The sequence below is a fragment of the Astatotilapia calliptera genome, chromosome 9, assembly GCF_900246225.1.
Source record: "Astatotilapia calliptera chromosome 9, fAstCal1.2, whole genome shotgun sequence".
NCBI lineage: Eukaryota > Metazoa > Chordata > Actinopteri > Cichliformes > Cichlidae > Astatotilapia > Astatotilapia calliptera.
The window spans coordinates 27,285,350-27,313,266 of NC_039310.1; the positions used below are offsets into that span (position 1 = coordinate 27,285,350).

Genomic DNA, 27,917 nt, shown 5'->3' on the forward strand with positions numbered 1-27,917 from the left:
CAGTCTGAAAAACACTTTTCTTTATTCATTCTTTACCACACAACTTAAAATTTAGTGCAAATCTTGGTATAAAACCAAAGTGTTACGATGAAACAGCAGAACTAAAAAAACCATCCAGTTGTTTATGTGTTTATTTTAAATGTTTATCAAACAAAGAGCCGGATACTTGATTGATATTGAGTTTAGCAGGTGATCAATGCAGCTGAAGGTTGTTTAAATTCATCCCAGTGGCTTTTCCCGTTCCCCGGGAGCCTCAGTACATCGAGGGCTTCTCCTCTCCTTTTGGGTTGGTCACCTTCTCCAGGTTTTTGCTGATGATGTCATAAAGCTCGGCCTGAGGGAAACGAGCAGAGATGCAGATTAATAATTGACTTACAGCAGCTAAAAATACATTGTTAGTGATTAAACTGTTTGAAAATCAGTTTTTTAATCTTAGAAAAACTCAAATATTTTATTTAAGATCCATTTTTTTTCCATGGTTTAAAGTATTTGGGGAGAAATATAAATGTAGGCTTCTTACGTAGAAGCCGCGGATGTCGAGGACGATCACTCTGATATCCGAGTAGATGGCCTGGTCCTTCTCGTGTACGAGTGAGCGGTAGTCCATCTGAGGGCAGAACAAAAAGAGTTAAAGGCATTTTTCATATTTCCTTTTTGTGTCATAAACTTCGAGGCTTGTTGGGATGTTCAGTGACGAAAAAGACTAAAACCAGCTAGTGTTCATCCATCTCTGAGATCTTTGTGTCTTCTCTCAGGCTTTAAGCTCATATTCAGTGTATTTACCTTTGCAGCTCTCATCCACACATGTATTCAGTCTTGCTTCTACTGACTTTAATCCATTTTGAATAGAGTTATCTGACTAATGTGACTTGCTGTGTGTAACAGACAAGAAGTCTGTGATCGGGTTTTGGTGCGTGAAATTCTGGCATCTAATTAGTTTGTTATGTCACAGTAATTAGCAGGCATGTCTGGACAAAAGGGTGGCCAAAAACTAACAGTGGTGGCCAAAATGCTAAAAGTGAGACTTCAAAGTGCCGCTATCATCCACCTTTTATACTGTTCAAATCTGATACTGGCATTAAATCCAGCTGTTCTTTCCACTTGAAAGAAAATTTCCCAAAACTCATCCAGCATCACTTCCTCTGCTCCATGTGGTGGTCAGGATGCACAATATTAGAAAACTATGGGAACCACTGCTCCAGCTATTATATGAGAAAGATTTTTAAGGGCGTTTTTTTACACCTATAGTTTGTTATAACTTTGGTCCGAATCATTTGATGAGTTTGCAAACTTGTAGCTTTTTTCCTGTGATTTGGCTTCTTTTCACCCAGAAAAGAATCCAAGTGAACTCCAAACAAACCAAAGTGCATGATTACAAAAACGTGAGCACATTCAGTCCCCGTATTGGCCAGATGTGCCTGGGGTGGGAGCGACAAAAGTACAAACAGGAACAAGGTGCTGTGTTCTGGAGGATTAGGTCCATTTCATAGCTAGTTGCTAACCTGTACAGACCTTTGTCTACCTTGTCCACATCCCAGAATGCAAACCACATGTAGGTACAGGGAGATGTTTAGCTTATCTAGCAACGTACACCTGGCAGTTTAGATTAAGGTCAGAGTGCATTCACAACATAAATGAACCGTACGGGAGGAACACTACCTCCTCCAAAGGGTCTTTATTACTGTGCTCACATGTGCACAAAAGAAACGCAACGGGGTGCAAATTAAACCAGAGTTCAATTTGAATGAACTAAACACAGCAGGTGTGAAAGCACCCTAAGTGTGTTTGAACTCTGTGGCGCGATGTTTGCAGTCTGCGTTCAAATGCAGAAAGGCAGAGATCATCACTCACCACATGAGTTTCCTTAGAAGCTTTGGCCACAGCATCCCCCCTCTCTGTGAAGTACCTGAGGATTTAAACAGTAGTGATGAAAGGCTCCACTCTCAGTAAAATGACACAAAGGCAGCTGCCGCGCTTTAAAGAAGGATTTACGTCCAACCTACTTGTTGATGTTGGTCTGAAAACCGTCGACTTTGGTTCTCACTGCAGCGATTCTCTCCAAGATTTTCTCCTGTGGTTTAAAAAAAAAACAAAAAACCTTAAAGGTCAACGTATTTCTTTATCACATTAATCCAAAAGTTAAAATCAGTGGCTTTATATTCAATTAAAATGAAAGAGCAGCCAATTAAACAGACGACGTATACCTGGATGGCAACTCCGAAGTCATTTCCATCCTCTATCTTTGGGATGAGGTGCTGAATCCAGCAGGTGACCTGCAGTTTGAACCCAGAGCATTAATCCTCATTTTAAAATCATTCTCATATTGTTCCTGTCTTAGAGCATCAATCAGCCCTCAGAGCGGCAGTGATTCACTCACAGTGATGATGGTCTCTCTAAAAGCGACTATCTCTGGTTTCACTCTCTCTAGCACCATCGTGATCTTCTCGTTCCCCTTGATGAAGCCACACTTCGGCGCTGAAGAGCAGAGAGAACAGATGAAGCTTTTGTTCCCCGTCCCCACAGACATCACATGCTACCTTTCAGTTTTCACATGTGTGACTACAAAAATGCCTTACGCTTCTTCTTCTTCTTCTCGTCGTCTTCATTCTTGTCGGTCTCCATCTCCTGAGAGAGACATTTTTTTACAGAGTGAGAAAAGATTGGCTTTACCGGGCGTCTTAAATCAATTAAAAATGTGAAAAATCAGATGTCACAGTAGCAGTCTGTGCACAGCCTTCCTCCTTCTTTTATAATCCTATCTGTGACCCCACAGCAACATGGCAGGGTGGGGTCATTTTTTGATAATCATAGCACATGTTTTGATGTCTCCATAGGTGCTATACCCCTTTTTCCTTCTGCAAGTGAGGAAGCTGAATATTTGCACTCACATTAATCCAGTTAAAATTCATTCAGAGCCAATAAAGACACATTCAAAGGTCAAAGCTGTCACAGTGAGATGTGAGTGTGTCGGTCGACTGTGTCAATTAATGCACTAGTGAAGAGCACGTCAGAAAAGTAACTTTCAGTATATTAAAAAATATAACTGAGATTTCTGGAAGGGCAAAGCTTCTGGTCTCTAATGTCAATAGTTTTCTCAGAAAATTTGAGCTTAATTTTTGTGAAACTGTTCCCTTGATTTCAAAAGCTTTAAGGAATATTATGTGCCTTGTATATGACAAGCTGCAACCAAATATCAGTCCTCTAAGTTACCGACCTTCACTTATCCCAACTTCTGACCATAACTGACCTTTTCTTATTCCTTCTGTATGATATTATAAAGATAAGTTGTTATAATAATGTAATTAGTAGCGTCGTCCTGAATCTTATCTGGATGTCCGGCTCATTATAATTCACGAGCCTCAATTAAAGTTGTCCAAACCAACCCAGATTTATTTTAACATGCGTTGGTACAGCCCAAGTTAAATAATATGTCTTATTACATGTGCATTTCAAATCACAGTGATTGTGTAAAGCTCCAGAAATATTAACTTCCACGCCTGTGTAGTAAAGTGAGGATATTAGAAAACTCCATGGCACTTTTCATAGCTGGGCTGATAGCAGTCTACTAATCAAAAGGTCGGTGGTTCGATCCCCGCCTCCTCAAGTCTACGTGTTGAAGCGTCCTTGCGTGAGAGGCAGGGAACAAGTTCTTGTGTCAGTGTATGGGTCAATTAATGTTGCTGAATGACCCAGTTTTTCAAAGTAAAAGCCTTCTCACCGTTTTAGTGGACTGAAGCACATTCATATGGAATGAGTGATCTCAAACACATTCATGTTGGCCATGTTTAGTGAAAGATGAAGCTAAAAGCGTGACAGGCTGCGGTGCTCTCACCTCGTCCTCGGGGGAAGGAGGGTCTGGTATGGGGATGTCCAGAGGAGCCCTAAGGGAAGCTGTTTCTGTGATGCTGAAGCCCTCATCCTGACAAAATAATCAAATAAAAGACAAACACAAGGACAAGAGTGAAGAGCAGTTTTCCCAGATCAAAGGTCACAGAGGCTGTCAGTTAAAATGCTTCACCTTGAGCAGAGAGTCCAGCTTTATGATCTTCAGAGGGATGAAGTCAGAGAAGAGAGTTTCTGCCTGGAAACACACACACACACACACACACACACACACAAAGAGGGGCCTCAAGTCATTATTAAGTCACAAAAGTTGGTTTATTTCAATATTTTACTAATTTAACGCAATCAATGTGTCAACTGACCTCCCGATACAGAGCCTGGCGGAAGTTGTCCACCTGTGGAGAAAAGGTGAGCAGACTAAATAAACCAAATAAAACACGGTTCAAGTGCTGACTCACGTTTGTGAAAAGCTTTACTTTCGTTTTCCTGCCCGCTGCGGGGGACTTTCCGCTGCTTTTCAACTATAACCGACTGCTTTCAAACACACCGGGGCTCAACACTCACACCAAGTCCGCTTTAAAGTCACTGCAGGCCGCCGGGAAGCCGTTTAGCTCCTTTACCTTGCAACCTGCCCTCCTCAGAGAGCGCTTACTCCCAAAAAGCAAAAGCTCACCGACTTACCTTCCCCGCAGTCGTGCTGCTTATTTTCAGAGTCGCTGCCTTTGACATGACTAAAGAAACTTTTTTCAGGAATATATTATCATAAATATATCCGCTGGAGCGGTTTAAATGAAGTCCGACGGCTGCAGCACAGGACAATATGTCTGTCTTGTGGATTTTTTTATTTCCTCATTCACTTTGCTTTCGATTTGATATCGGATGCGCCTCCTACTGACTCCCTCCTCCTCTCCTGGCACAGGCTCAGCTTTCAAACTTGAATATCCTGTACATGGCAACCCAGTACACGGTACAGACACCGAGAGGCGTTTACAGGATTATTTAAGATGAAGGCGGTTGTCTGCAGAGCAGAATAGTGATTTTAGAATAAATACATTTTCAAATCAATTTCTAAAGAGTTTAAGAATTTAAATATATACCGTCAATTTAAAAATGGCCTCTTTTAATCTCCTGTACAGTGTAAGTCTGTAGAATGAACAATAAATTGGATCAGGTTCACTGATACAGCCTCACGTCAGTTACAGTATAAAGCTGATTTCTTTCACACCCCTAAAGGACCTTTGACAAAAGAAACTGAAAAAGAAAATGAAACTGAGCCAATGAAAAAAAGTCATGTGGTTTAAACAAAATGTGATTACTTATTATGATCTTCATTGCCTCATCCTGAACGCGTCTTTTGTCTTGTATTTGTATGAAGGAGCTTAATCTGCTGATGGAGTTCAAGGAGTCAACAAGTCATCAGAGTAAGAGCAAAATTAATGAATGACGTTGGATGTAATATATATACTTCTAGAAGATTGTGCTAAAATGAACGTGACTTTGCACAGTAGCTTCTTTTTCGATTGGTCAAGAAACTTGAGAAACATTAAAGGTTTTTATGAGCTGACACATTTCTTTTAAGTCAAATAAAATAAAACTATACTTTAGAAAAAAGAAAAATAAATGGGAAATTACTTACTCACTTAAAATGAACCTAAATAAAAATGTGGCTGTACCTAATAAAGTGGCACTCACTGGTAGTACCAAGTTAGACCTTCTTTTGCCTTCAGATCTGTGGCATATCTGCTTCAAGGTTCGATGTGCTGTGCGTTCAGAGATGATCGTCTGCATGCCTTGATTTTAATGAGAAGTTATTTGATTTACTGTTGCCTTGTTAGCAACTTTAAGCAGTCTGGCCATTCTTCACTGACCTCTGGCATCAACATTTTCACCCAGAGAACTGCCTTTGACGGGATGTTTTCTGTTTTCCAGACCATTCTCTGTAAACCTTAGAGAGGATTTTGTAGGGGAATCCCAGTTGATCAGCAGTTTCTTAAACCAGCTTATCTGGCAACATCAACCATGACATAGTCACTGAAATCACCTTTTACACTATTCTCATGCTCAGTTCGAGTTACTGCCTTATGATTGGCTCATTTGATATTAGTATTAACAAGCAGCTGAGCTGGTGTCACTAATTAAGTGGCCAGCGAGAGTGGAGGGGATGTTTTTTTTGTTAGGTTTTCTTAATTTAGTAGTTTTAAATAATTTAGTAGTTTTAAACAACGAAAATTAATGCAATAACTAATGAAAAATACAAATTTGCATCACTGATGATTATTTTTCAAAGATAGTACAGATAATAAAATACCAGACTCAGGCACATTTTTTTGTCCAAAAAGCTGGTAAAATGTGTCACAACTAACAAAAATGTAAATATAATATGAAATATTTACAAAATTAATTAAATAATTATTTAATAATTTGGTCGCTGGTCATAATTAATTAAATATTTAAATTTTTTTTTAGGCATGATACAACTGGGAGCTTAATAAATAAATACATACATAGTAAAGTTAATCATTTTCATGACTACTGTTACTGGAATACCGCTTTTATTTTGAAAAGATCACAATCAGACCGGAAGTATGGAGGAGTTCCGCGTTTAAAGCATAAAGCTAGCTTCAGACAGACTGAAGGAGCTCACTGTAGAAGAGGGTCTAACCGCTGGCTTGAAATCTAAAACATGCTGACTTTACTGGCGGAAATGTAAAGACTTTATTCGGAGAAGAGGCGACAGAAATAACCGTTAAAAGAAGGCCAGAACAGCTGAGGCGGTAAGTTAACTGATCAGATATGAAGCTAAGTTATGGAGCTGTGTTAAAGTTTCTGTTTTTAGAGTTTCGTTTTCAGCTGCTGTGAATTGTTATTGTTGGGACTTCAAGACGGTCAAAGTGACAAAAAAATCCACCGTCGGGTCCAGTTAATTTGATGTTTTACTGTACAGAAAGTAGCAGGGAGCGGATTTAAAGTGGCGACTGTGATGTGATACTGAACTGTTTACCTCTGAAACTATGATTAGCCTGGACTTTCCCATCAGATCACATGATTTATTAAAAGTGAAATTATCAATTATAAAGGTCACCGATGACTGTTTGATTTACCTGAATGTTGATCCTTCCTGTTGTTATCCTTCCTCTGCCACTCGTGTCCTTTTTCAGTGTGGATTGGCCATTTTTGGATTGATTTTTAAAATAATAAACAAGGTTGCAAGTTTTGCACCTAGCTATTTTTTTATTTTTTTTATTTAAGGATAAGTATTTGTTAAAGTATATTAAGTATTTAATCTGTGAACACGTGGAAAAGTTGTGATCAGGCGTTAATACTATGTAGTTGAAGAACGTCTAAAAATCAGGTGGTAACTCAGGTAATCACTGTTATGAAACCATTGTGTTTGACTTCTGTGTATTGGGTCATTTCATCAAATTCCTTTTATTTGACCAGCTCACATAAAAAAAATAAAATAAAAAAGAAACTATGGAGTGATGCCCTTCATAATAGGAGTTATGGGAAAGGTCAGAAAGTTCAGGTCCCTGCTGTTATTAGACTTCTCAAAAGTCATTTTTCAAGTGAAGACGAGGGCTCAACTTTTTAGGTGTTTTTATAGCATCATTTTTTGAGAGTCAATTTAAAATTTGTTATGTAGAAAACTACTTGACCTCGTTCCTACAGATGTTTTAGAGTAAATACCTGTTTTTGTGGCTCTCAGGTATGGAGTCTTGTTTTGCCACCATAATAAAGATTAATACTTACTATCTCAAAATTTCAATATCTAACCCAAATTTTTGACTTACAAGTGTTTTTTTTTTTTGTTTTTGTTTTTTTTCACTGGCAGAAACAACTTTCCACTCTTATTCCTGATTTAGTTTTCTGTGGGGAACCTTTGTAGAGCTTTTGTATAATTTCAGTAATCTGCTGACATTTTTGGGTCCTTATATTGATGCTGTGGTAATGATTTATATATTATCTTTATTTATCCTGATTGTTATTGGTAAATACAAATCATCTATAAAAACTGCATGACTGAACTTTGACATAGTAGACACACCAATAAGCTGGACATCTTTAACCCTGCAGGAAAGCAGGGTAAGATAGACAGAAAACAGCCCGAGGCCTCAAACGGTCCCTGCATAACAACGTGGAATGAGGCGTGGCTGGAACCAGCAGGGGACCTGCTCTCCACCTGCAGACAGCCACACCTGCAAAGCTTTATTACAGTAGTTTACAGATCATATTTAATAATAAACTGAGTGTCTTGGTCATCTTAACAAAACGCTATCGGAATTTTGAGGTTTAATGTATTTTGAAATTTGGAGGTTACACTGTGAGTTTAGCTTTTTGATCTCCTCTGGCAGTCTTTGCTGAGTCTCGCCGCACATTAATGTGACTTTTATGTTTTCCTCTAATCAGTTATTTCTTTTACAAAAACCGTCTCACAGACCGAAAATAACAGCGAATTTGCAGTGATTTTCCAAACCAAATAAATCAGCTGATCCTCGATTTTGAAGCCCTGGAACGATCTCTAAAAAGTTCTCTTCTCTTTCTAACAGCAATGAGCAGCAGTCCTGCGTCCGTCCAGCTGGACGAGGCCAGGAGAAGAGCCCAGTCTCTCCTTTCGTCCTCGGGTTCAGCTCAGGAAGTGAAGGCCGACGTTCAGACGATGGCCACTATCGAGCTGCCTCTGTCGGAGAAGTACCGCCACGTCTCAGCTGAGGTTATGCTGAAGGAGAACTCGGCAGGTCGTAACAAACAGGAGGTAATCTTTTCTCTTAAACGATCGCTTTAGTGCAGTTTGATGTAACATTTCTGTGTCTGTTTGATCCCCAAAGGTCTACTCAGTTTTTTTTTTTTATTAAGGAAAAAAGATTTTGTGACACTTATCTTTGATTTTTTTGGATGAAAACAAAGATGAAGATATCCACAGGGGAGTGAAAAATTATCTTCAGCACTGTGGCTTCTGTTAGTAAATTTGTTCCAATCTTAAACTGCTACAGTAGCTTTGCATCATTCATTATTCAAAATAATCCTTATGCATTTTACACTGGGACTTGACAGTTCATCCTCTGTCTGAAACGAGCTGTTAGCCCCTCCCCATTTATGTCAGCTTGTTTCTGTTTGGTTACCCCTCTGTAAAAGATTTTGAGAAGGCCGAATAGGGATTTCCCTCTCTATTATGTCACACAGAACCAGGAGCTTAAAATAAAGTCAGTGTTTGGAGCATTTTTCTTTTCTGTAATCAAGTTTGAGTATCGATATCATGGGATATAGCATAGCTTCAGCAGCAAAACTGCATCACTTCAATGTCTATGACATAGAGAAACAGAAACAAGTATTAGTATCCTGGATGCTTGTATTGTATTGCATAGTAATTCACAGGAGATATGAATAGGATAGGATATGAAAGCTCTTTTTTTAACCTGCATTTGATACCAGCCTCATCTGCTAGCTGTGATTCATTGTAACATTGTTGTTAACTAAATCATCACAAATAATTCATTTGGATGGAATAATGGAGGCAAACTGATTAACATCAATACTCATTTTTCTTCTCACCAGGTCCTGGAGTCTTTGAATCGATTCATCAAAGCCTTGAGCATCCTGGAGAAGTATGGCTGTAACCTGACCTCTCCCACCAGACCCAGATACTGGAGGAGTGTCAAGCACAACAATCCTGTTTTCAGGACTACAGTGGATGCCATCAAAGTGAGGAAAAAACTCCATTGTGTCCAAAGATTGTGCAGAAACTTTGACTGAGAACCTTTAAGTTTTGTTTAAAAGATTAGGATTGAAATGTGGGTTTTGGTCCACAGGGAGGCCGCAGAGTCCTCTATCTCTACGGTTACACTAACCAGCAGGTCGACGGCCTCAGCTTTCCCGACGAAGTCGAGGATCCGGATACTGAAAAAGTCGCAGCGGTGACGCTGGAGGTCATGACGCTACGCACGGAAGTGGATATGATAGTAAAGGTTTGTATCGGCTCCTAAGCAGATCTGATCATCGGTAACATGTGCGTGCAGTTTTGATGTTCCATTTTCTTATGTTTGTTTGTTCAGGGCACTCATCCTCACCTAGAACACTTCAAAGAAATCATCCCATTCGTCATCCCAAAGGTGTGTACACGTTTCAAAAGGCTGTCGGCCGAAAAGTTCATTTAAGTTCATTAAAGATAAAAACAGGCTGAATTAAGATAATCTGTTTTTTAATATTTGTCCTTTTCAGACTTCATTCGTTTTGTTTGTCATGCTGATATTTATTTATTTTTGTTAAGGCTCAGATGGTGACTGACTCTGTGGCTAAGCTTCCCGTAGAGGAAAAGAAGCAGCAGCAGCAGGGGGACAAACCTCTGATCCTGCCTCTTCCTCCTAAACCTGCTCTGGTGCCAAAACCTTCAACAGGTCAGCTACTGCCACACCTGATGGCCTGGGAGTTTTTATTTTATTTATTTTTTCATTCCAGCAGTTTTTCTTCTTAACTCTTAACCAAATTAGTTTCTTCTTCATTTGATGCCACAAAGTTAAGAAGCTTTTTTAGAAACTTTGCTGTGCTCCGAAGCAATTTATAAACTTTGTATAGCATTTTTGAAGACGCACAGTTATGGTAAAATAAAAGTACACCCTCTTTCAGGTCTAAAGTTTCCATATCACGTATTACACTGCGTCATTATGTTAAGAACAAAAACAAGTATGGCTTATTTAGAAGGGTTGCCAGGAGAACGCCTCTTCTCTTTAAGAAGAACATGGCAAAGTTGAACACGTCTAAACAAACCACAGGACTCCTGGAACAATGTCCTTTGGACAGAGTGGGCCAAACTCAGCATATCAGCACAAACACCTCATGACACCTACCGGGCACAGTGGTGGAGAGGAGATAATTTTGGGATCTTGCAGACACTGAGTAAACCATGAACTCTTCAGTATACCAATGTATTTAAGAGTCAAATGTAAGGAATATTTTGTGGTGTTGTTTATCTGAGGATGTATTTAAATTTTGTGAAAAATGGCAACGACCTGATATGTTTTAAAAATGTGGTCTGTTTCGTGTTTGTCTCCAGGCTCTGCTGCAGTGAGCGGGTGCAGTTTGTGCGGCGGAGACGCGTCTCTGTTTTGCTCGTCATGTGACAATCCACATTTCTGCGACGCATGCGATGACCTCTTCCACCGACACCCCAACAGAGCCAGTCACAAGAGGGACAAATTACAGCAAACCAAACAAAGTAGGCCGAGTTACATCTGCAAAACAAAAGTCAAACCTCGGCTCTGCTTGTTTTTTGCTGCTTACTGTTTTAACTCTTCGTCTTTTTCTTGCAGACACCTGCACCATCTGTGGAATTTCTGCTGTCCATGCTCGTTGCGCCACATGCCTCCAGAGGTTGTGTCTGAAGTGCGACAAGCTGTACCACTCCCACCCTGATCGTAAAGGGCACAACAGGACCATTACTACACCTGCTAAAACATCCAGGTGAGAAGAAAAACCCACATTCAGCTCTTTATTTGGCAGCAGATCAAAGCCAGGAAGGACACAGGCTGGATTTGTTCACCATTTCCTTTGTTACAATAAAGGATCAACTTTGTTTGATCAAAACTCCAAAGGTTTTTGCTGAGAATCAAACACCAGGGTCTCTAGAGATCCCTGAAATGTCTTAACAATGTATTTTATCACATCTGGGGATCTGCAGCTGTGGAGGAAATGAAGATTAGCTGAAGACGTGTTCTTGTTAGGAGCTGAAAAAAAATGTTGTCCTTCTCCGCTGCTTTTCAGCCCGTCTCTGTCCCCGTGGGAGTGCTCTCACTGCACTACAGTGAACGAGATGCGAGCCGTTCTCTGCACGACCTGCGAACGGCCTCGACTCGCCACAGCTGTGTCCACTGTTCTGGAAAGCACCATGTCACTTCCTGCATCGCCGAATGCAGGTAAGAGCAAAGGTTTACACACGCAGCAGGTTACAGGGTGTCTGTGAATTAACACATTTGCTTATAAAAGGCCCTATAGAGTTTAAAGTTCACTTGCTTATCCACCCTCTTTGTTATTTTAGAAAAAGGGGAAGATCCAAGTGTAAGAAAAAATGGTTGGAAATTGTTATTTATTATTATTGTTCTCTGTGGTTGAAACCAATTCCTAGAAGTTCCCACTAAGGACAGGAATCCCTGTTTTGAGGATGAATGAAACTTAAGATATAGCTTAAGATAAACATAGTATTTTTTGACTTATTTGCCCACACACTCAGGCAATATTTTTTAAAGGTATTTATAGTAAATTTCTGTATTTTAAAAGAGCTGAAACCTTTCAAAATTAACTAAAGCTTTCAAGAGAATAACATCAAACACTATGCGTTTGTGGTTAAAGAATTCATGCACTGCACTGCATGTAATACCAGGTTGTATCACTAGGGGGGTGCCAAGGGTCAAGGTCACCTTTCTTTTAAACTAGGGAGGTCATCAAGGTCACATCAGAGGAAATCTCTTAAATATGAGTGGGCAGCTGAAAAGAGATACACGCTGGTAACTGGTGCCCCCTGGTGGTGAAAGGAATAGTTCAAGCCTCAGGAAGTTTTGTCTTAAATTTTATTTAAGGTGCCATTAAGGTTGACTTAAAGGCTTAAGTTTAATTTTCAGACGCCCTGTGCCCTCGAGTTAAAGTAGAAATGCTTTTAACTTATTAAAAGCACCGAACTTTAACTTATTATGGAGGAAACATTTGTTTTTACATAAATATTCTGCATAATATGTTAAAGTTTGAAAACTATTTGATTTGAACTGAACTGTGTTGGTGCTCGTTCTCTCAGAGTGGCAGTGTAAGAGCTGCACTGTGATGAATCAGGGCAGCAGCATCCTCTGCGAGGTGTGTGAGCGCCCCCGTCTGGCCACTCGCCCTCCGGTCTCCTCTGACATGTCCATCCTCAGATCTCTGTCTGACGCAAAGGTTTGTCTCCTGCTGCTGATAACGCTACTAACCTGTTTCTTATTTTCTCAGTCTTTACTGTGCTGAGCGTTGGCACAGACTGAGACTACAGATTCCTGCTGAATGAAAACCTTTTCTGTTAGTCTTAGCTCTGCGGGGAACACATTTATCTACAGTCACTTGTTGTTGGGTTTTCAGTGAAGTAGAGAATTCATAAGAAGACCGATTAATGAAAAACATTAATTTGCTGTTAAATTATTCTGCTGATTAGATGTTTCTGAGATGTTTTTGGCTAACTCATGTTGTTGTTTCATCGTATGTACAATATATTTAGGTTTGACCTTGTTTGTAAGACATTCTACATCAGCGATCCCCAACCCCGGCCCACAGACCGGTACCAGTTACATGAGTTGTTTGGGCCCGGGTGTGAAATTTGTGTTTCAGGGTTTTTATCGTTAACTCAGTTTCCCTGGGTCTTTTCCCGTGTTGTAGTTGTGCGTCTTGTTTTGAAAGAAATATTTACATATTACCATAGCGACCAGAGAGGAGGATGTAGTTGGCGCATTTTAGGAGGACGCTGCTAATAAAGTTACACAATTACACAGTGAATTCTCATTTATTATTATATTTACAAAATACCACAGTTTTTGTCTTGGGCGTAAATATTGTCTGACATTAAACCGGTCTGTGGCGCAGAAAACGTTGGGGACCGCTGTTTTACATGGTAGCCTCTGTCTTACACCTGCTGTTCTTTAAGCTTAACAGCTGTACCTATCTCTAGATATAGTCAGTTTTTCTTGTATTAGTCAATAGACCAGGATCCATATTGTCATCATCATCATGGTCAGGATCATTATGACGTCCTGAATCACCACCTACCAATCAGATATCTAGACCTTGTCCACAGATAGTAGGAGGACTTAATCCTTTTTTTATAGCATTAAAGTCAAGTTTAAGCTACACATGAAAATATTACCATAATGTCAGACATAACTTAAAGCACGAATGCCATTCTCACTTGGATTACACTCAGGTTAGTTTAAGTGAGGATGGAGGTGTCCCAGCAAAGCCTTTGAAGTCATCAGTTTTTGTTAGTGTTTGCTTTACATGCTTTTCTTTCTTCTTCTAGCAGTGGACCTGCCAATTCTGCACCTTCGCTAACACCAAGGCCTCCACAGTGTGTGAGATGTGCAACATGTCCCCTAAAGATTCTGGTGGACTTTCTCTGCCCCAGTCTCTCCAGCAGACGCCGTGCGGACCTAAGGACCGGCCACAGCCGAAGCCCCGAGTCAACCTGGAGCTGAAGAGGCAGAAGACGATGAAAGAAGACGGGCTCGCTCTTGTCCGTCACATCAGAGTATGGCAAACGTTTCACACAGACTCACCTCAAAACATTTAAATGACATTTTTCAAAATAAATTACAATATTATAGAATGGAAACGCTGGAAAAGAGAAGATGCATTACGTTTCTCATTCACAGGAAGCAGAACAGCGAGGCATTAGCCCAGAGGAGGTGTACGCCGCTCTGGGCGCGTGCGGTGGCAGCAACGTTAACCCCTGTGACTGGCTGACCTCAGAGCTGCCTCACCTGCTGGATGAAATCTGCGCCATGGCCGCCTCAGTCCAACTGAACTACAAAATGGGGCGTGTCGGGACGCAGCCCGTGCTGGAGAGAGACGGAGGCGAGTCCGAGAAGAGCGGTCCGACCTCCATAGGTGACAGCATGAAGCTGTCCAGAGCTGAGGCCAAGCTGGCGTGGCTAAAAACAGGAGGAGAAACCGACAAAGCCGTGAGAGAGCTGCTGAGAGACCGCAAAGAAAAGGTGGGACAATTAAAAGCACATTAAAGTTTTAAATACATATTTATTGTTAAAAGAAAGTATGAACTTTTCTTCCTTCTATCTCAAAAAGGACTCTTTTTATTTTTAACCTTCATACTGCAAATATTTTGTGAATTACGACAGAAAATTGTTTCTTTTGATTTAAGAAAATCATTTGACACACCTCAAAATCCAAAAATGTCTGTTTGCTTTTCTCCACAACATGTGGTTGGTTATAACTTAAACTTCACAGGGATTAAAATGAAAATGTAAAAAATCCAAGTTGTTGCTGGGAACTTCCCAGTTTTCACTACACTGCTGGGACCTCTCACCTGTTGTTTGGTGAGATTCAAACCTCTTTACTGGTGAAAGAGCAAATGCCTGTTTTTAATATTGTTTATCAGCAGTGTAAAGACTCTTGATGTGAGTCTTTTATGTTCACTGCAGCCATTTAAAGTGATTCCTTTGTTTCATTGTTTTGTTTTTGTTGTTCCTGCTGGGTGAAGATGAAGGAGCTTCACTCTCTGGGCTTCCAAGATGTGGCCCAATGCGAGGAGGCCCTGCGGCAGAGTGGAGGTGAGATGCAGGGGGCTTTGTCTCTGCTTCAGCGCCCCCTGCTGGAAGCTTTCCACCAGCGAATCTGGACAGCCCAGCCCGAGCCGCCGATTGATCCCGCACACCCAGACAAACAGGTTTGACTAGAAAGAGATTTTTGTTTTGACGTGTATCTTTTTCATTTTAACATAAACCTCTGTGCTGACCTGGCTTGCTCCCTTCAGAGGACGTGCAGGCGGCTGCTGGCATTGTATGACCTGCCCAGCTGGGGGCGCTGCGAGCTCGTCCTGTCACTGCTCCAAGAGCCGGGTGTCAGCTACTCCCTGGAGGATGTGGTGCAAGCCGTGAAGGAGTCACATGACAGAGATTTTATCAGGCGTCTCCTCAACAACGAGTGCCCCATCTGTCTGAGCATCTTCCCCCGCAGCAAGGTGGGTCATCGGGGAGAGCGATCTGTTTCCGCAGCAACCAGTTATGTTTAATGCACAGCTCTTAAAGTCTCTTTCTTTTCCCCTTGGTACTCCAGATGCAGTCTCTAACGTCCTGTCAGTGCTCGGTGTGCCTCGAATGCTTCAAGGCCCACTTTACCATCGCCGTGAGAGACAAACACATCCGAGACATGGTGTGTCCCAGCTGCTGCGAACCCGACATCAACGACCCAGAGAAGCTGGACAGCTACTTCTCCACGCTGGATATACAGGTGAACTCAGAGGAAATGTGCCGGAAACGTTAACGTGAAAAGTCCTAAATAGGATTTTTAACAAGAGACACCAGATGCATCTTTAAACAGGTCATTTATTTTTGTTACAAATACATGACACAGAGCATATTTAAAGTAATAAAAGGCATTTCTGAGCAACACTTTAGCTCAGTGGATGAGCAAGAGACCACGTGCCACATGGCACTAGTGCAGCAGTCCGGATTCAAATTCCCTCCCCACGCCTGTGAAAAGCTGTTTTCACACGTTCACTGAGCCCTGAACTCTTCTAGATATTTCCTGTTGGAGGCGCATGTGCATCATATCACATAATAAACACTTTGACCTGCACTCTCTCTGCTACAAAGTCTGTGCCGTGTCCTTTTGTGTTGATGTGAGAGAAGCACAGGGGATAATGGCCGCTTGAATTAGTAGTAAAGTGGGTGTCCTGCCTCTCTCAGCTCCAGCTGCCTTTGCCTAAACCTCAGAGTATTTCCACAGACGACAACATGCCTGATGTGAATTGTCTCCTGCTACATGTGAGAAATAACTACAGACAAAGTCTCAATCATATTTCCCAAAGCCTAAACAGATGTGCAATATAAACAGCTGTATAAACAGATTAAGCGTACTATAATTATTTACTCACGAACTGCAGCTTGAACATCTTTTCCTGACTGTATGCAAGGCTGTGGGGAACACTTCAGGGGCTTTTAGTGTCGTCTGCAGATACAAGGGCCAAGATTTCAGTTTGCATCTGATTCTCCATGTGATCATAAGTACTTATGAAGAAATTATGAAACTGGGGTTATTTGTGGGTTGATGGGAGAATGGAGCTTTGTTTCAGCTATTAAGACAGAATTTGATCTGTAAACAGATTTTTAGCTCTTTAAGCTATTCTTAGAAGATGCTGTGGATTGTAATCATGCATGATAATTGCATTTATCTCAACATAGTCATTTTTAAACAGGGTGAAGTGCTCAGAGGGGGAAGATGTTTTGTTTAAAGTGCACAAAATGACATTAAACTAGTATCAAAACCTGCAGCTGTTTTTCGTCTTATAATAACGACGCGGCGACGCCTCGTGTCGTGTTTTGTTTTCCAGCTGAGGGACTGCCTGGAGCCCGAGGTGTACGATTTGTTCCACAAAAAGCTGACCGAGCACGCTCTCATGAAAGACCCCAAGTTCATGTGGTGCTGTCATGTGAGTTCACCGTAACGCAGTCTGCTTGTTCGCCCCTGTCGTTTAATCTTCTTAACAATCAGATTTCCACCCTGTAATTTGCATTCCATAGTTTTCATACAACACATAATTTGGGTTATTTTAAGCTCCGTCTTTGAAGCCTGGATTTTATTGACAGTGTAACCAGACAAGGACAGACAATCCTTGAACGCACCTCAGAGTCAAAATAATCTAGTTTTATCCTGTAGTTGTAGCAGTTGTTTGAAATTTATATATGGAGTTAGATTAAGTAAAGAAACAAACTAATTTTCTTGAAAACATTAAAAGAATAAGGAATTAGGAACTTTGGATGTTAGTGCTGTAGATTACAGTTGTTTTTTTTGTTGTTGTTTTAGAAAATAATCATTGGCCTGTTAACTTACATGAAGTGTGGAGGAAAAGTTGAACATCCACAAACGCTTTGTGTTATTTCAGCCTTTGTAGGTACTTTAGTTTAGTTTTATGATACAAGTTTAAAAAAAAAAACGCAGCCAGTCCTGGTACAGCTGTATTCTCTGTTTTCTGGATGAGCACATTATTGAAATGGATAAAACACCACATATGATTTCATTTAGAAAGTCAAAGAGCCTCCTGAGTCCACTCAAATCAGCGGCCTAGTAATGGACTGACATCAGGTGTATTGGGGGGGAAAAAAAATCGAAATCTTATCCTGTTAAGAGTAAATCAATAAAAAAAAAATCACATCAGCTCAGATTTCTGCAAATTATGGGAGAGAAAATCACAGAGCCACTGCCAGACCGGGCACGCTGGACGATTTTTTATTTACTTATTTTTTTTCAGGCAGGTTTGTTACACTGTCTCTTTGACGCCTGTCACATGTGCTCAGTGTGAACCTGCTGTCATCAGTGAGAAGAACGGGCTGCTAATGGCCGTTTTCCCTTCATTTTCTGCAGCCGTGTATTTACTGATTATTTAAAACCAAGCAGAGATCTTTTAGCCTTTTCTAATAGGGATTTTTAGCTTTATTGCATTTCTCTTTCCTGTCTTTCTCAGTGCACGTCTGGGTTTATCAACGAGGGAGACCAACTGAAGGTCACATGCCTGTCTTGCCACAAGAGTTTTTGTGCTCAGTGCAAGAAACCTGTGAGTATAATCTGAAATATTTTCCGTTGTGCATGGGAGCTGTCTATCTTATCTTACATTTGATTAAAAATAAGGAAGAGGTCTCAGAAGTTTCCACATGCAACCTTGAAACTTTGCCACTTCAGTACAGGAAGCACTCAAATCATTAACCCCTTCTCTGGTCACAGTGGGAACCTCAGCACCAGGATGTGTCCTGCGAGCAGTTCCAACTGTGGAAGAGGGAGAATGACCCGGAATACCAGAGACAGGGACTGGCTGGCTATCTGAGAGACAACGGAATTAGTAAGGCTTGCCAGAGACTCGACCTAAAACCACAACCACAAGTTTCATTTCCATGTTTGGCTCCTCTGTTTGTACATCAGTCAGCTTCCCTCACCACACACAGACACACAGTTTGAATGTGTGCTTTCATCTGTTCCAATTGTTCCTGTTTTCGCTCTTATCTCATCTTCCTGCAGCATGTCCTCACTGCAGGTTCCAGTACGCTCTGACGAAGGGCGGCTGCATGCACTTCAGCTGCTCGCAGTGCAGGTACCAGTTCTGCAGTGGCTGCAACAACCCCTACCACAAGGTGAGGGTGAATTATAGGATGAATGTTTGTATGGTAGACAGCCCCCTTTTTCTTTGTCATATCAGTGGCATGTAGGCTTGAGCTCCAATTCTCCATAATATCACAGCTCTAGAAAGAGGGCTGAGCCTGTTGGGAGGATGTGCTTTGTATGAGACAAGCTGCAGGTTGCAGTCTCATTTGTTTCAGGACACATCCTCTGGTTCATTCTTCATCTTCTAATGTCTGGAAAATTCATACAATTTGGTTTAAGACTGATATATTTAGACAAATATTACACATCTTAAAGTGTTGCAATTTTTAGTTAAAAGTGTAACATTTTCTTTAACCTGACTAAAACCTGCTGCTCCTTTTTTTGCAGACTAAATGTAAGCCTGACTGCTCTCTCAATTGCTTGCACGCTCATCACCCTCGAGACTGCCTCTTCTATCTTAGAGACTGGGAGCCTCCCAGACTACAGGCGTTTCTACAGGTGAGACGCTCACGTATGTATGTTTCTTTGCATTGTTTGCATTATTTGCATTGCTGATTGTTGTACAGGAAGCTGCAGCCGACCTACGTGGATTACATATCAGCTGACAGCTGTGCCGCTGAATCCACCTGGCTCCACTCTCTAAAATATCCTGCTCCACCTGTCCTCTCACAGCTGAGCTAAAAACCACAAACCACACATGTATTTTCTTCTGCTGTTCACCCAGTAAATTGTTTTTATTTTAAACTGTTGCTTTCCATGAGAGATGGTTCAGTTCCTGTGTTACCTGAAGCAGATGGCAGTCGGCCATGAGCTGAAGCAGACAGCGGGCGAGAAATGTTTGTTCATACTGACAGGAATCACAGAGCGCTTTACAGGAAATAATCTGAGACAATGCAGAGTTTAAAGAATTGAAATGCATTGCAGAAACTTATAGTAAGGGAAACAGAATCAAAATGCAGAGTATGAACTGCAGAAAAGCAGAAACTGCCACAAAACATGTGACTTAGCTGACCTTTGGGAGGCCTCTGGGTCAGCTGACCTCAGGTGAATATTTTAAAAGAGCTCAAATTCACTTTCTTAAAGCTGCACTGGAACAGGAAGCCGGCGAGTGGTGGATCTGGTGTGAGACCCAGTAGTGAGCCTAGCAGCAGCATATTAAATGACCTGCAGGTGATCCAGGGCAGATTAACCAGAAAAAACGTTGATATTCGAAATGGAATATAAAAGCCACTGAGGTGGTCGTTGGCAGGGGTGACACGACGCCACTGTTATGAATGAAACTTGTCACAGTCTAATAACTCCAGCCGTACTCATCCTGTCTGTTTAACATATTATTGCACTGCCATCACTTGTATTTGTTGTTCCACAGTCTCTTTATCAACGTCATTCATCACAACAGCGCAGCGGTCACAATCTGTTTGCTTCTTCCGACCAATAACACCGGGCGCTAATTACATGTGTCTACCTTAAATACAGTCCCATAAACACACCATACTATAAAGTGACCCTTAGTAGCACACATAAGGCAACAACACAAAAAATGTCTCCCACAACAATATTTAAACATTTCTCGTTTTTTTTTTTTTTACCCTGACTCCAGCTCATATCTCACTACCAGTGGGATTTAAGTAAAGTCGAGCAGCGTCTTTCATACAGATGCTGAAAGTAAAGCTGTTAATAGATGATAAATGTTATCAAAGAAATCATGAGGAGAAGAAGTGAATAAACAAAAGGACCGGTGAGGAAATGCTTCGTCTTGGGCTCTCGCGATGATCAGGAGAAAGAGGTTTTGGAATAGTTAAGTTTGTGTTATTGTGACTTTGTCCCACAGAACCACAGATAGTTTTCTGGCTTCAAAGAGGTCCATTTTCTTTTTAGTGTGCTCTCCCCGCAAACCAGCTTACACCTTTACAGCTTAATTATTATTAATTGTTTGAGCAGCTCTGTGTACTCTGTCAATGTAAACCACATTATCCAATTTTCTAAATGTATTTCTAATATAATGCACTTTGACAAAATAATGTAATATCAGCTGTGTTGGAATGAAGATATTTAAGGTCATCTGGAGGATAAACTGACTGGCAGTGAAAAAAAGGGAAAATGATTTGATTGTAAAGGATAAAACAAAATGTCCTTGTGTTCATACAGTCCACTGTGCCAGATATAGTAAATAGAGCCTATGTCCTGTTGTAAATAGAACTTTGTTTGTGCTTGGTGTGTCCCCTCCCCTTTGAGTCACCAGGGATTTGGCCTTTTGACAAATAACAACACAAGTTTTATTTTGTGATTTATCCTCACTAATAACTCGTCTCTTTGCGGCTCTATTATATTTATAAGTAAGAGGTGGATGGTATGTGAGGGTTTGTTTAAACCTGATGAGCTCGTCCCCGATCTAAATGTAAACAGCGTGTTTATTGATCTGTTTTTCTGCCCTTAGAGGAGCGGTGTGGAGTTCAACACGGATCCCTCTAATGGAGCTCAGACCGGTAAAACAGTTTTTTGTGTTAATGGGAATCCTGGCATGACTGAACAATTTCTGAAAATTAAGTGGTCGGATTTGCTTTTCAGGATGTTTAGAGAAGCGAAGTCGGATGCTGAGCATTTCATTTCTCATTTGTGCAAAACAAAAACAAACTTTGGCAATAAAAGCATTAAAAGAAAAATAAATGCATTCACCTTTATTCATGCATATCCAGTTCACAACAATAGTTGTGAGGGAGTGTTTTATATTTTACCATAGACTTTACGATATTAGAGAGTCAATCAGAACAATCGGAAGATCCTCTTTGAGCAGCATTTAGTGACAGCGGGGAGGAAGAATATTCTTTAAACAGGAAGACACAGTGCAGGGCAGCCATCTGCTGCAACCATAGAGAAACAACGGAGAAAAGAAACTGAGTGACATGCTGCAATAGCATCAGGCTGTTTATAGGCTCAGGGTGCGAGGGACTTCCCACAATGCACTAAGGGACGGTTCAGGGTCACCTGATTCAGCCCTTATTATAAGCTTTATCATAAAGAAAAGAGTCTAGTCTTAAAAGTAGAGAGGGTGTCTGTTTCTTAGATCTTTGAAAATCGATAGCAGTGTATTTGTTTATGATAATATCTGAAAATTGAGCTCTGTAAATAAATACTGCGCTACATGGATAAAAGTACTGGGCCTGCTATACACCAAACAGGAGCTGTTATGAAGCTGCTGGTGCACAGCGTTTGTGCTGCTGTTAATGGCGGGGGAGGTTTGCAGCTCGGCAGCTATGCCTCAGCACTTGGTGTAATCCGCTCTTTAACGGTCAGGCCCGACACCAGGCCGAGTCGCTGAGGTGCCTAAATGCTTCCTCTTCAATCGGATTGTGTAATATTTCAGAGGGAAGACATTTCACAAACAGACTTGCTGCTGTGGTGGCATCCTGTTGCATTACCACACTCAAGCTCCTCAGAGCGAGCCATTCCTTCCTAAGCGTTTGTAAAGGCAGACTACATGGTGAAGTGTTCGATTTTACACACCTGTGGCTCAATACTTTGGTCCATATGGTGTTTCATCACCCTCATAGTAATGATGATAATGTTGCTCATATTCAGTAAATAAGGAGTTTAGACATAAGAAATATTTAAATGGATACAAGATTACAGCTGATGTTTAGGAATGATGTAATATGACAGTGATGTTGTTAAGGGGCTGTTAGTTCTAGTGTCCATGCGTAGGAATGCAGGTGGTATTTAATAAATGAGCTCTAGCATGAATTCACTGACTGTTTGTTGTTGTTGTTGTTTTGTGGTTTTTATATACATTTTAATTGACTTTGTGTTTTTGGTGCAGATGAATGTGGTGTGATGGAGCAGAAGGATGAAGGCGGTCAGCAGGTGGATTCACCGTGTGGCATCAAAACACAGCCGGGACAAGCTGGACTCTGCGAGTGAGTGAATCTGTGTTGCCACGTCCGCTTCCTTTTACAGTTTTTCATGCATCTTAATTGCTTCGATGGAAGTTTCAAATTAGAACGCCACTCACAGCGCTCTTAGGCTAATTCCTGTTTCAACATATTCGATTTTCTCAATATGTTTGTACGCACTGCTGTTGTTTCTACACATGAAGATGTTTTGTCATTGTTGTGGTTGCGGTTCTCATGTGATTTCCACAGCTCATCAAAACCTGTATACTGTCCTGCATTGACCTGTTGTGTTCAAAGAGTCAAAGCCTGTCAGTGGTGACAGTGAAGCTTCCCATCAAATAGAAGCATGTGCTCTCAGTCTTGTGTCACATGTGCATGTTATAGCACTGCTGATTACACATAATTGTATACTGTACATATATGGAGTATGGTTTTATTCTACTAGGCAGTTGTTGGTGTGTATTTTTTCTTTGTCCGTACCCTGAAGCTTGTAGCATCACAGGTGATTTGTGACACAGGGGGAAGTGATCGAGATACTTAAATGGGAGTTTTGATGACTGAGGGCCAGCATAAACATAAAGGTTCAATCAGCACTAAAGATTTATATATATTTTTTGTCATGTGTAGAGATAAGCATTACATTGAATCGGGTGTATTTTTTCTAACTCCAGCACAAAGGCAGCGGCTCTTATTTCCCTTCATGCCCAGTTTGCTGTTTGTAAGGATGAATGTTTATGCTGTGATTTGCACTTCTGTGCTGGTTTATAGTTTTTCATTTAGCACTGCAGTATGTTAGCATGAATGGAACCGAGGCTGAATAAGATGTCGTTTCTTTGTTTGTAGCCAGCAGGGACACACATTGAGAGTTTAATAAAACTTGAAGACTCCCTCATCGTGTAACCTCTGACACTCTTCAAGTCCCAGTTTGTCCAAATTGGGGTTTTTTTCTGGTTGCTAGTTTTTTTTCCACTCCTGTTGAATCTTCTTTTTAAACCAGCAATTTGCACGTGGGAGAAACGCTAGTAATGTTTGCTTTTGCTCCCACTGTGATCTGTCTGACCTCATGATAGAAATATGTGACTCTTCAGTGGCTCCATTATGTTCAGCTGTGCCTCTGTCTGGTGGTGTGTTGTGACATCTTAAAGAATTTCCGCTCAAAACAGCTGCCTGCTGCAGCAGAAACATCCCTCCAAGAGTGATGACATAGAGCTAAACAATGAAGTCCCTAAAAAGCTTCCAATTCAACTTCTAGTTCAAGTTGAGGTTCAACCGTAAAAGAAGTTTTAATGTTGTTTTATGGAAACAGTCTGCGACATTTGAGACGGCGATAAATCATACACACAGGTGCAGAAACGTCTTAACTTCTGTCAGAGAGATTATCAGGGTTCACATTCAAGAAATCCAGCAGATCCGGAAAGACAGGATGATGCTGGAATTTCTTTTCTTGCATTGTTCAGTCACTTCAGCCTCTTCAGATGAACCACTACGTACGCAGGTCCTCCCCAACACTGAAACATTTTACAAATTCCAATACATACCAAAGTTTAAAGAGAAACAAAATGAGATTTAAAGCCTGGAGCGACTGATTTACTGTAATCTCATTAGAAGACGGTAAACTGAGACGAGTTCAGGAACAAAGACGCCGTAAAAGAATTCATCACCACACCAGGTATCTGCTCAGAGCTGCCAGGAACTGGCTAACATCAGCTTTTTCCTTTTAAAACCCAAAGTATGATTCAGAGAGTAAATCAGGTCAGGCAAGAAGACACACCAGTTTGAACTGTTTAGGTTCACTGTCACGGCAACATTTGTGGCAGCAGTTTCCAAAGAAAAGGGCCACTCTGCACTGCCTGCTCAAGCAGACTCAGCTGAACGGCAGCTTGTGAGTAAAGTGGTGGTCAGATAGTTTCCTCACATGTTGGTCGAGACCCAACACAGAGTCAATACTGGGATTGTTCAGGTTGTAGCTGAGTGAAGTCGTTTCCAACACACCGCCTAAAAATCAAAATCAAATATTGCAGGTGAATCTGTGCCTCCTTTGATGAAGATAACTTCTAAGATTCATGTGTGTTCCCACAGTAAGCACTACAGGGAGTACCTGGTGAGCCTGATAAACGCTCACTCTCTGGACCCGGCTCTGATCTACGACCTCAACGAGGTGATTCGGGCCTGTGAGAGGTACCAGGTGGACGTACAGCGAGGAGAGGGCGAGGAGGACAACGCTTACCAAGCTCGACTGCTCAAGGTGGGACGCCGATGAATGTATTCATGCACACAGACAAAGAGAGTTCAGTAGGACTGGGCACTTTGGATAATTCAGGGGAAAATAAAGAAACGATGACCAAACCAAACCAAAAAATGTCCTATAATTACTCTGAGAATGTCAATAAAAGCAATAACAACTAAAAGAAAAGAGAAAAAGGGGATTTAAAAAAATAATTAAAATAAAAATTTCTACCCTAACCTACGGTCATTATCTCTGGGTAGTGACTGAAAGAATGAGGGCTCTCCATAGAGACAGAATGAGGAGCTCGGTTTGAGCATGCCCTACCAGGAGGACGCCCCAGGGCCAGACCCAGGACCAGCTGCACAGATCATCTCTGTTGGCTAGCTTGGGAACGACTCGGTGTCCGCCAAGTCTGGTTGGATGGAAAGTAAAGATAGTATAAATACAGTATGAGAAAATATAATTAAATATAAAGTATATATGTAATGCAATGCTAGATAAACATAGCTGATTTGAAAATAGCTTATAAGAGAACCAGAAAAAATCCATCAAACTTAACTTATAATTCATATAAAAAAAATACATCAAATAAATAAATGAATGAATATGAGTGAATGAGGCTAAAATCAAGTTTATTTATAAAATGTTCACAGTAAAATAAAATTACAGATGACCAAGAAAAATTAAAATCAGCTACAATAATAAAACATCCAGCATTACTTTATGTATTTAAAACATTGATTAACCAATTAAAATTACTACAATCATCTTTAAGTACACTAACAATGTGAAAAACATTAGGAGCCACTAAAAATATAAAAAATAAATCTTGGAAAAAGTATATTTAAAAAACCAAAACATGATAAAATAGAATTCAAAGGTACAATACGCTTTACCAAGTAAAAACAAAACACCGGAATAAAAATATGACTCATAAAAATTCAAAACAAACTCCAACATGGACACAAAGTTACTAAAAATATGTGATCATGGGGAGTCACACGGCATCTGTCCTTAAAAAGAAAGCAGAAATGAATTTAAGGAAACTGCCTGTCAAAGCAAGTCATATGTTTCTTCTGCTGTTCGAAGGCCACTCTCCACAGAAACCTTTACAAATAATTACTCTTTCTTAATTGGTTGAGATCATGTAGCTGATTTCTGTTCTCCCCACAGAAACTGATGGAGGTTCCTCTTGGAGAAAAAGTTCCTCGAAACAAATGAAGACTTCCAGACTTTTTTCCACCCAGATCCACATCAGAGGAGTGTACTATGAAGCACGCTCAACAAAGCTGGGCTTTCTCCGCTTTAGCTGGCTTGACAAAACCTAAAATCCCAGTCAGAGATAACTGCTGCTTCTCAACTTTCTCTGTTAATGGAAGCTTTCTGGTCTGGGCTCACATTAAAGGTGGTGTTTGACGCATTATTTCACAAGATGATTGAATGCCATTTACGTCAATCAGAGGTCACTGAGAGAGATGAATGATATATTTTAAAAGAAAATGAAGCCAAAGATGAGTGCCACAGAAAGCTTTTAGCCTTGCCTAGAAAACCTCAATTTTAACGTGACAGTAGCAGATGAGAGCTTCTTCTCGAATGATCAAACCAGACAGTTTGTAGCATGTGACCGATCGCGGACTGAAAACTGGCAGCACAGCAGCTGATCATATGAAGGAAACTAAAGCTGTAATCTTAGAGAAATATGAACAGGTTAAACACAGAAAACAGACTCAGTAATGCTCCATCATCGGGATACAATAAATATAAATGAAATATAAATATTCCATTAATTCAACAGGCTTTGTCGTTTAATTCAGACTGAATACAGAATAATAAAACTGCTGTAAAACTCCAGGAAACGAAGAAAAAAAGCTACAAATAAAGTTTCTCCTAAAAATCTGCATTTAATGATTGATGCTTATTATTTATACTGTCACTAAAAACACTGAGCTCCACGGGGAATGGATGCACTGTTTCAGGTGATTTCATATGTGCTTTGGTGTAGCTGCAGCATAAATTACCATGGCGATGTAGCCCTGTAAGAAGAACAGCAAGGTTTAAAGCTGACGTTAACTCCATAAGCAGAGTCCTGCTTTCCATAGAACAGGACCAGGTTGCCTTAAGCATTAGTTACCATGGTGATCTAGCAGGTTAAACTGAGCCTGTGGTCACTGAGGTAGAGCAGGTGTGTGTGTGTGTGTGTGTGTGTGTGTGTGTTAGAATAAAAGCGCTGTATGAATGTGTGTGCTTGAAGTGAATGAGGCTTGTAGTAAAAAGCACTTTGAGGGTTCATGTTCATTTAAGAGATCCACCTTCATCACAGTGAAAACTCTGACTTAAAGCTCGCCATGCCCAACTAACCAGTTTATCTCTTTGTAGTACACCTCTCTATATTCAGACTGTTTTTAATTAGCATGTTTATTTTATTTTAAATGTATTGGAAATTTGTTGTTTTATTTTGAAGGAGATAAACCTTTGGAATGGGTTTTTAAAAAAATCATTTATTTGTGATTTTCTTTTGCTCTCACGTCTGGTGCCTTTTAGGTAGCAGTGATGCACAAATTTTAAGATTTGAAAGGAAATAATTTGTGGTGTGGAGCTGGCTCTTGATGTAATAAACTCTCAGTTTGATTTATCCAGTTAAAAAAATGGAAACGTCTGTTTCAGAATAAATGTACGTTTATTAACCAAAATGGTTTTTTGGGGTTTTTTTTGTTTTTTCAATCTTTAACATTTTGTCTGAGAGTTTCTAGTTTTTTCTGCTTTATAACCGATGGGTGGAGATGAGGTTGAAAATCATCTCAATAAATAGAATGATTATTTTAACAAAAGTGGAGTTACTGATGTCCTTTGTTTTGACAGATTTTGTGGTGTTTTCATTAATACAGTTAATTTAGCCAAATGTGACTTTTAAAGTGTTGTTTTTAATGATAATTTAAATGTTACATTTGTGAACAATAAGATTACAGGTTAGTGTAAAGAAATGATACAAACTTGTGTAAGGAGAGGAGATTTCCTCTTTTTCCTGAATGCATCAGCACCGCTACTTAGAAACCCTGTAGGCGAAAGCAAAACTGTTATCAAATAAAACATTTAATTAATTCTGTATCAAAGAAAAAAGTCCA

General features: G+C 40.5%; 2 protein-coding genes across 3 annotated transcripts; one reads left to right on the forward strand and one right to left on the reverse strand.

Moving 5' to 3' along the window:
• Window positions 1–113: 113 nt before the first annotated feature.
• psme2 (proteasome activator subunit 2) lies at window positions 114–4,713 on the reverse strand. Its single transcript, XM_026180253.1, has 11 exons — window positions 4,525–4,713; window positions 4,206–4,238; window positions 4,019–4,081; window positions 3,833–3,919; window positions 2,577–2,625; window positions 2,378–2,475; window positions 2,205–2,273; window positions 2,004–2,071; window positions 1,852–1,906; window positions 521–607; window positions 114–334 (listed from the first exon to the last, which is right to left on the reverse strand). The coding sequence occupies exons 1-11, from the start codon at window positions 4,570–4,572 to the stop codon at window positions 254–256; spliced, it is 738 nt and encodes a 245-aa protein (XP_026036038.1). The 5' UTR covers window positions 4,573–4,713; the 3' UTR covers window positions 114–253.
• Window positions 4,714–6,396: 1,683 nt separating this feature from the next.
• Window positions 6,397–27,022, forward strand: LOC113029401 (E3 ubiquitin-protein ligase RNF31). Of its 2 annotated transcripts, none has more exons than XM_026180258.1 (24): window positions 6,397–6,617; window positions 8,391–8,596; window positions 9,397–9,543; window positions 9,651–9,806; window positions 9,894–9,950; window positions 10,109–10,235; window positions 10,892–11,053; window positions 11,148–11,298; window positions 11,599–11,750; window positions 12,623–12,759; window positions 13,868–14,095; window positions 14,220–14,561; window positions 15,065–15,250; window positions 15,338–15,544; window positions 15,640–15,813; window positions 16,916–17,014; window positions 18,047–18,136; window positions 18,304–18,418; window positions 18,595–18,707; window positions 19,066–19,176; window positions 21,116–21,164; window positions 22,496–22,592; window positions 24,648–24,813; window positions 25,969–27,022. In XM_026180258.1, the coding sequence occupies exons 2-24, from the start codon at window positions 8,393–8,395 to the stop codon at window positions 26,014–26,016; spliced, it is 3,318 nt and encodes a 1,105-aa protein (XP_026036043.1). In that variant the 5' UTR covers window positions 6,397–6,617; window positions 8,391–8,392; the 3' UTR covers window positions 26,017–27,022. The 2 variants fall into 2 exon arrangements, with proteins under 2 accessions (XP_026036043.1, XP_026036044.1); XM_026180259.1 differs by having other exon boundaries at window positions 13,871–14,095.
• The last annotated feature ends 895 nt before the right edge of the window (window positions 27,023–27,917 follow it).

What these genes read in the sequence shown, in the direction of transcription:
- LOC113029401 (XM_026180258.1), top strand. Translation starts at nt 8,393, where the DNA reads ATGAGCAGCAGTCCTGCGTCCGTCCAGCTGGACGAGGCCAGGAGAAGA. An exon ending in TGAGAGACCGCAAAGAAAAG is followed by an intron (nt 14,562 to 15,064) that starts GTGGGACAATTA and finishes TGCTGGGTGAAG; the next exon opens with ATGAAGGAGCTTCACTCTCT. An exon ending in GACTACAGGCGTTTCTACAG is followed by an intron (nt 19,177 to 21,115) that starts GTGAGACGCTCA and finishes TTCTGCCCTTAG; the next exon opens with AGGAGCGGTGTGGAGTTCAA.
- psme2 (XM_026180253.1), bottom strand. Translation starts at nt 4,572, where the DNA reads ATGTCAAAGGCAGCGACTCTGAAAATAAGCAGCACGACTGCGGGGAAG. An exon ending in GCAGCACGACTGCGGGGAAG is followed by an intron (nt 4,239 to 4,524) that starts GTAAGTCGGTGA and finishes TTTTCTCCACAG; the next exon opens with GTGGACAACTTCCGCCAGGC. An exon ending in CTCCTTCCCCCGAGGACGAG is followed by an intron (nt 2,626 to 3,832) that starts GTGAGAGCACCG and finishes TGTCTCTCTCAG; the next exon opens with GAGATGGAGACCGACAAGAA.